The following is an 8,559-nucleotide window of genomic DNA, read 5'->3' on the forward strand; positions in this document are numbered from 1 at the left end:
ACTCACACACATTCTCACTCTCACACATTCACACTCTCACACATTCACTCTCTCACACATTCACTCTCTCATACATTCTCACACAGGACTGGGACAAACGTCCTGCATCAGATCGTCTGTCGTTGACGATCACTGTGTGAAGGTTTGTTGTGTCTGATGAGAAGAATCTTAGCGTTGGTAGATACAAGTCTATTAGATGCCAATCATAGCCAGAGTTGAACAGCAAAGGAACATCACCGTCTTTATGAGACCACACTGCTGCACAAAGCTGCCGGGCTTTTGGAAAACAGACCATCCAGATCAGAAAGGAACCTCGCAGCTCTTTGTTGCACTTTGTTGCTCTTTGTTCCTCTTTGTTGCTCTTTGTTCCTCTTTGTTCCTCTTTGTTGCTGCTTCGGGAACAACAGACGTCCGGTGCATAATCCCCGTTTTGGAGATATTCCTAATCCCGATGGTTTGCGTGTCCAGATCAGCACCCGGGGTCCCGTCCCGGGTGCTGATCCGTACGGAGGATGTAGATGAAGCAGGATTAGAACCCTCACCGCTTTGTTTGGAGATGATTTAGCAGAAACCCTCCGGCTCCGGCTGGGATTGAGTGCAATGTTTTAAAAGACACAACAGTGCAGATTATTGTTATGATATCATAAACCGCCGTTAATTCTGCTGCATTGTACGACTGGTGATGTGTGTTTGGGAATCACTAACTGAAGCACAGACGAGTCTTTAGAGGTCTCTGACGACACCGATCTGGTTTCCTGTCACAGGTGGGGGTGTAGTCTTGGTGTTAGGGGTCTTATATTATATTACTTCTGCAGTACAGCCCTCTCATATTACCCATCACCGGTCGTCTAATGGACAAACCTGCAGAACGTCGCCCACTCATAACTCATAATCTGCTGCCAGACCTCTGAATCCAGGACCACATGTCTGGTTGTAGTCCTGGTTGAAGAGCTTTTGTGGGCGGAACTAAGGTTTTGACTTTAACAACAACTCCAAGTTTGGGACAATTTTAACATATTAGTTATAGTCAATCAGTTAGTTCTGGCATTAAATGCTGGTACCTGGGATATTCAGCCATGTTTCACAACCCAACAGCAGCCTGAGCTGATCATATAAAAGCTTCATTTAAGACCATTCAGACTGACTATGACCCCAAGTTTATATCTGTGGTGTTTCACGAGGCATTAGGGGCCACAGGCTCTACAGAGTCTCACTCGCTCATGTTTCTGTGGTTCGGGTACGTCAGCTAGCTACTCACCGTTGTTCCTTCGATCACTATCTCGAGCTAAATGATTTGTGTCTTTGGAGAAATTCTGGAAGGGTTGAAAAAAAGCTCGCTGTTCATTAAACTACTGAGAAAGTTTCCAATGAAAACTGTTCTGTAGATTTAAAACCTGACAAACACTGTTGACATGCTGCTGTTGAATAAAAGATGATTTTTCATCTTCTTTTTTTTAAGCTTTCAGCTGTAAAAAAGGCAAAATTTCCATTTTTGTCTTTTCTGCAACTGTGTTTTATACTAAGATCTCTTAAAGGGACAGTTTGTGGCATGTTGGCCCCTAACCCTTAATATAATATCAACAACTATGTTTTCATTTGTGTCTAATCATCTGAAACTGAGAATCGTTGTGCTCATCGTTAGCTTAGCATGAGCCCTTCATATGTAGATATGAAGGGCTCATGCTGGGGAGCGGGAGGAAAAGTCCGCCATGCTGCACCGCCATGTTTCTACGGTAGCCCAGAAGGCACAAACCAAACAGTGGCTCTAGAGAGTCTTTCACGTTTTAAAGTTCCCTGAAGGCAAAGTGGAACTCGACTCGCTTGGAAAAGGAGGATTGAGCTGAAGGACGTTCAGTTTGTTGTGATCTGTGTCTTCACCTCTAGATGCCACTAAATCATACGCACTGCTCCTTTAAGTGTGTTTTAATGAAAATAATAGAAATGCATCACACAAGCAGCTCTAGTGTTTTTCTCTATGTGATGACGTCATTACAAGCTTCGCAGCGCTGCTCGTCCTGCTGGTTTGGAGGCCAACAGTCGCCCACGTCTATCAGCTGTTCTTCTATTTCTCCGAGTCATCTTCAGTTGTTGTTGTTGTTGTTTGTCTCCAGCTCATGTAGTTCTTCCTCTCTCTGCAGATATTGACATGAAGAAAGACGTTGAGACTCTAATAGCAGAGGAACGTGCTGATATCATCTTGAAATATGCTACGGTGAGTTTCTGTCTTTTATCTGGTCGGGATGGATTATGTTAAACGCATCAATAGTGATATTTATCTTTCATTATATCCTGAAGTATTGATCTGTAAACATGTCTGCTGATCCCAGCTCCAGTCAGCAGACATTGTTGATCGTATTTTCTCGGTCATCAGTGTTTAACAGGATGATTTATGAAAAGTGATCCAAACATGTTTCTACATGTTCTCCTGTGATGTGTGTTGTTGTTCTGTAGGAGGAAGAGTTCTCACTCTGAGACGGACCAGAGCGTAGATTCAGATGTGTGTAGTGTGGTTTGTGTGCATGAGGACAACACAGTGTGTGTGTGTGTGTGTGTGTGTGTGTGTGTGTGTGTGTGTGTGTGTGTGTGTTGCACACGTGGGTGGATGTGAGGAATACCCTGCTGAAGTGCATTAATAACACGTTATGTAATTATAGGTTTGTGGTTTGATGTGATTGGAGAATGATGATAAATGAATCTGACTGAAACTGGAACTAACAAAACTAAAATTTGACAATAACCAAAACTCAAGTAGTGAGTTTTGGTTATTGAAACATCAGCTGTTTCTAGATTTCAGCCACAAACTGCTCCAATGTTCTTGTGGATCTTTTTCTCCAAATCCTGATGAAGACCCAAAGACTCAAACTCTAGCTGAGATGCTATATTATGATCTGGAGACACGCTCCACCTCTTGGCTGTTTGTGTCGTAACGGACCTTAAGGTTCGGTTGATTACACGGTTTAACCATCGCAGTGTGAACTGACGTTCTACTGCTGATCGTTATCGGACGATATTCAGTAAAAGTCTGCGATCAGGAGATCAGCGTTAGAGCTGGTTGGTAATGTTGAGAAGAGAAGTCTCTATTTAAAAAACCATCCAACCTAAAAACCTGCTTGTGTGAAGGTGACGACGATATGCGGTGATGACGTTCATCGTTTGTGTTCAGGTTATTGTGGAAACAAACGTTATCGGATTTCAAAATAAAAGCCTAGATGAGCTCTGCAGGGAGGTTAACGTGGTGGGGAATGGAGACGTTGGCAACTAGAGGTTAAATTTAGCTGTGGTTATTGGTGTGTGTGTTGGGGGGGGGGGGGTTCTCTGTCTGTCCATAGCAACAGCGGTGACACCCTGTGCAGCGATTTGACTTGACAGCGACCTCCGGGGACCGGCTGGAGTCCCGGTCATCCTGATTTCTGTGTCTGGTTCCTGGTGTCTGGTTTACAGCACAGCGAGAGAGATCAACACTGTTTATCACAGGAGAACAGATGCGTTCAGGTTCAGGTCTTCTATACGGTGGTTCTTCTTTAACCAGAAGGGTAGGGGTTCGCCCAGTTCCTTCCGTCCACACGTCAACGTTTACTTGATGGGTTAGTTATGTGCATTTACTTGTGTGTGTGTACCATGATTGTAATAAACAAAAATGATGTGTCATACAGACAGAATAGGTGCAGCTGGGATGTGTTGATCAGATCATCAGATGCTGCAGGTTTACATAGAGAATCCTGCTCCCTGTGACCTGCAGGACTTCACAGCTCCTAATACGTCTGTTTTACAAACTCTCTCTGAGTCTCTCCACTCAGACGGCGTCAGTGAGGAAGTAATTTTAGCCCTCTCACTTTCATGACATCACTCCCAGGGCTCAGAGCTCCGACTCGACCACGAAGAAGCCGAGCCTTGTTTCTGTCTGTGTGCACGCTCTGACCCCCCCCCCCCCCCCCCCCTCACTGATTGGCTGCCTTCCAGACATGCAGCAGAGCAGCGAGAGGAGCCTCTCCGGTCGGCTGTCGGAGGATTAGCTCCCCTCTCTGTTGTGTCAACACGGGGACCAGATTGTAGCCTAAATGGATTTTCCATGATACAAACATCATCACTCTTAGACGTCGTGCTGCTTAATGCAGATCCTGAGCGGACGTGTTTGGGTTGCACGGTTTTCCTGCAGAGTGCTGCTCGCTGCTACAGTTTGACTGATTACAGATGTTTGTGTTTGAACCTTTTAGTGCAGTCTGTCACTGCTTTAAGAACACTTTCACATGTTTGAGTTGGTGTGTGCATGCGCACTCTAACCAGTGTCAGACTGTGTGAATATGTGTGAATGCAATCAAAGTTTATGTGCATGCAAATGCATTTGTGTCATGAGTAGAGTAGCTACTGAAATAATGCAGACAAATATCAAATTTCACATATAATGTGCGATTGACCCACTAACGCAGAAAATGCACCCAGGCAGCAACAAGTGCCTTAAACCTGCATTCTCTCTAGTGTCCACCAGGGGGCGACTCCTCTGGTTGTATAGAAGTCTATGAGAAAATGACTCTACTTCTCTCTTGATTTATTACCTCAGTAAACATTGTAAACATGAGTTTATGGTCTCAATCTCTAGTTTCAAGTCTTCTTCAATACAGCATGATGTTCATTTAGTACATTATGGTCCATTTAGAGTCAGACAGACCATAAAGCAGGGGATGCTTTAGGGCGGGGCTACACGGTGATTGACAGGTCGACACCAGAGACGTATACGGCGTCTCTACGTCACTCCTCCTCAGTCCAGATATGGTCACTTCTGTGACTATACCTGACTATTTTGACAATAAACTCATGTTTACAATGATTGCTGAGGTAATAAATCAAGTGTGAAGTAGAGTAATTTTTCTGCAACTGAAGGAGTTGCCCCCTGCTGGTCAGAAGCTGCAACTTTTAGAACCCAATGATTTAAATAAGAGCTATTCAAGTGTTGATTTACCTGATTTAACTGGACCTGGAAGCTGTATTCGGCGTTGCTCTTCCTCTGTGTTTGGGATAAAACCTTTTGATGAACGATATTTCCTTTTCTCTGGCACCACCATCAAGAAGCCTTTACATTTTAAGTAATACAAACAACAAAGTTGTTAATTTGTTACCCATCGACCAATGTTTTCTGGTCATTGATCTAGACTTTGTCGTGTTAGACGTTCCCATAAACGAGGCACTTCAGCCTCAACTGCATGTTATCAGGTAAACTACCCCGAGGTGAAGAGAATAACACAAATATATAGTTTTCAAGGTGGATGTCATTCGTTTAAATATATTTTCAGCTGTGGGCGGAGGCATCATGTTTTCAGCTTGTCGGTACGTCCATCCCATTCCCGTGAACATGATATCTCAGGAACACCTGGAGGGAATTTCTTCAAATTTGGCACAAACGTCCACCTGGACTCAAAGATGAATTGATTTGATTTTGGTGGTTATAGGTCACTGTGATCTCATGTCCGTCCCATTGTTATGAGAGCGACATCTCAAGAACACCTTGAGGGAATTTCTTCAAATTTGTCACAAACTCTTTATGAACTAGTTCGATTTTGTTTCGTCAAAGGTCGCTGTGACCTCACAAAACACGTTGTTTTGGCCATAACAATAATTAGAATGAATATGCTAATTATGACAATTCCACACAAATGTCTAACAGAATAAAATGCTGAAGTGATGACATTTTGACAGGCATGAATGTGAGCTTGACTGGTTGGCGGAGGCAAACCACCACAGGGCGCTGATTCTCGTTGGTGTTACTTTCAGTGGAAAGTTCATTTGAATACAATATATTTTATTCACGATTACTATATAAGTATGTTTGTGTCTGCAGGGGAGGCAGGGCGGGGTGGAGATCGACCCGTGGGAAGATGCCGACTACAGCATCTACAAAGTCATCGACCGCTTCGGCTTCATGCAGTAAGTCATAACTTACTTTCTCTTCACACTGGAGACTGTTTGCTTCTGGCTGGTGCAGCCGTGCGGTTGATCACTGATCATTTTGTGTCTTTTATTTTTGTATCAGCGAGGACAAGCTGCCAGCCCCGACTGCACATGAGGAAAAGGTAAAGTAGGAAGTCATGAAAAATGCTGTCACCTAAAGTAGTAACAAAGGGCCAACCAATGTACACCTGCTGCTGTGTCCCTCACAGAGGAAGCAGCTGGAGGTGGAGAGGGCCGAGAAGTGGCTGAAGATGGCCAAGAAGTGGGACAAATACAAGAACAGTGACCGGGTGAGTAACAGACCAAACATACCAACAACATTTTAACTTCACACAATTGTTGACATGTATGTGAAGTGGGTGCTGGTTTCCATGTGAGTCTGAAGGCTGCAACCTCCGGCTCCTCTGTCACTCCTCCTCACTCCAAATATGGTCACTTCCTGTTCACTGGTTGCAAAAACAACAACATTGCGACAGCCGTGATCCAAGATGGCGACGGCGAAGTCGTCAAACTCGAGGCTTCAAGACGTCAGTCCACAAACCAATGGGTGACGTCACGATTGAAGAGGACTTGAAACTAGAGACTGAGACCATAAACTCATGTTTACAATGTTTACTGAGGTAATAAATCAAGAGAGAAGTAGAGTCATTTTCTCATAGACTTCTATACAACCAGAGGAGTCGCCCCCTGGTGGACAGTAGAGAGAATGCAGCTTTAACACATGAAGCTTTGACTTCACTGGCCTGGGGTTTACCTAATAAACATTCTGCACTTATTGGCTCAAAGAAAGACACACGTAGAAACGCTATTCGCTAAATATTTTTCTTTTGACCATTTTCAAAGTGATCTCATGGAGCTCCGTCCTCAGAGTAACAGGACTCAGAAAAACGTGACGTTCAAATTTGGGTATGTTCCGAGCTTTTAAGTTAAAAATATTTATTACATTGGGAAGTTTAAAACGCAAAACACTGTTATTAACCTGAGCAGTGACTTCTAACACACACAAACCTGCTGAAAAGAGTTGCCTGCTGTGAATATGGTCGTAGGCGGTACAACTTCCCCGTGACTCACACTCTGCACCATCATCTCTCTGAACCTTCTGGCTTGTTTTTGTTTTATTCATCCAGTGTTTGTGTTATCCCTCCTGCTCTCTGCTGTCAGATGGTGAAGCGGGTGTACAAGGGCATCCCCCTGCAGCTCCGAGGCCGGGCCTGGGCTCTGATGCTGCACGTGGAGAGGGCGAAGAAGGAGAACGAGGGCAAATATGAGGTGTGTGTGTGTGTTCTCTTAACGCCAATTCATCCAGCCTGAAGAAAGTCACAAATACAGAGAATGTTCTACATGCATAAAAACCATTGGAGGAGATGTGACTAGTAACTAGACGGTGTGCGTGGGACGCTTCTGGCGTCGGCGTCAATAATTCCTGATAATGAACACCTCGAAGGGCATTATCGTGACTATACCATGGTCACTTGCCAAAGAAAGGAATTAAGAGCATTAATCTGACCCTGGGGGTTCGCTAACACCTGGAACAATCATTGCCATCTCACAGTGTCTCATGCTCAGATCCTCTTCACTCAGTCACAAGAACCTTTCTGTGTCCGAGTGACCCGGCCCCGTTGATCCAGCTCTGTGTTTGTTCCCGCTCAGAGAATGAAGGAGCAGGCCCGACTGTACTCGTCTGAGATCAAACAGATCGACCTGGACATCAACAGAACCTTTCGAAACCACATCATGTTCATGGATCGCTTCGGAGTCAAGTGAGTCTCGCGGTGCGATTCATCGAGTTCTCACTCGCGTGACTGAAAAACATTTTCTTATTTCATCCTGAACTGCTTTGTCAACAGTGAGGTTCAAGTTCAACAGACACGGTCAGGTGTTTTAAATACTGTTAGTCGACGTCCTCGGTGTGAACCTGAGGCTGAGTGTGAGAGAGGTGGACCCGCTGTGTTCTGAACAGCGTTGGGTTCTGTGTGCGGAACCTGATCCCGTCACAGAGTGATGTCACTGACGGTTTAATGGACCGCAGGCCTGTTTGAGGAGCAGCAGTGGAAAGTCTGGGGCAGCAAAATGTTTCAATATTTAAAGAAGAGTTCTTTTTATAGTGACGCAGAGCTGCAGAGCTGTTCCTCTCCGGTTCTGTGTTCTTGGATTTATGTGTTCTGTGTTTTATTTTCTCTGGTCTTTGTTTTCTGTTTTCTATGTTCTCTTTCTTTGTTTTGTGTTCTCTCTGTTTTTCTCGTCTCCTTTGTTTGAAACACAGTCCAGTTTAAACAGAGCAGAGTGAGACCTCCTGTCTCTGATCATGTCTGAAACTATTCAGATTTAATAGTTTTGCAGATTGTTTTCTCAGCTCATAGCGACTATTGTGCACTTCCTTTTTTACATTGCATTGTGGGATAATATTCTTCTATAAAGTCCACTTTATATATTTAATGATTCACTCCAGACGTATGGACAACACCACAACATGCAGACACCCTTCACATCATGAATAAGTCACGTGACTCTTTCTTCGTGTGTCTTCCTCTCTACAGGCAGCAGTCTCTCTTCCATGTTCTCTCTGCATATTCAGTCTTCAACACAGTAAGTAGCTGCTTTTCCTAAAAAAACACT

The 8,559-nt window shown here is 44.2% G+C and overlaps 1 protein-coding gene across 1 annotated transcript in view; it reads left to right on the forward strand.

Moving 5' to 3' along the window:
• The first annotated feature begins 2,137 nt into the window (after nt 1-2,137).
• The window catches only part of LOC142940980 (USP6 N-terminal-like protein), an 11,228-nt gene continuing 4,806 nt past the window's right edge, over nt 2,138-8,559 (forward strand). Inside the window, exons 1-7 of the mRNA XM_076083198.1 lie at nt 2,138-2,212; nt 5,834-5,919; nt 6,026-6,065; nt 6,153-6,233; nt 7,105-7,212; nt 7,594-7,703; nt 8,481-8,529. Coding sequence (XP_075939313.1) covers nt 2,147-2,212; nt 5,834-5,919; nt 6,026-6,065; nt 6,153-6,233; nt 7,105-7,212; nt 7,594-7,703; nt 8,481-8,529 — 540 coding nt within the window. The 5' untranslated portion in view covers nt 2,138-2,146. The remainder of the gene's footprint in view (nt 2,213-5,833; nt 5,920-6,025; nt 6,066-6,152; nt 6,234-7,104; nt 7,213-7,593; nt 7,704-8,480; nt 8,530-8,559) is intronic.

This window comes from Anarhichas minor, unplaced genomic scaffold, assembly GCF_050575085.1.
Source record: "Anarhichas minor isolate MPS153535 unplaced genomic scaffold, ASM5057508v1 ptg000123l, whole genome shotgun sequence".
Lineage (NCBI taxonomy): Eukaryota > Metazoa > Chordata > Actinopteri > Perciformes > Anarhichadidae > Anarhichas > Anarhichas minor.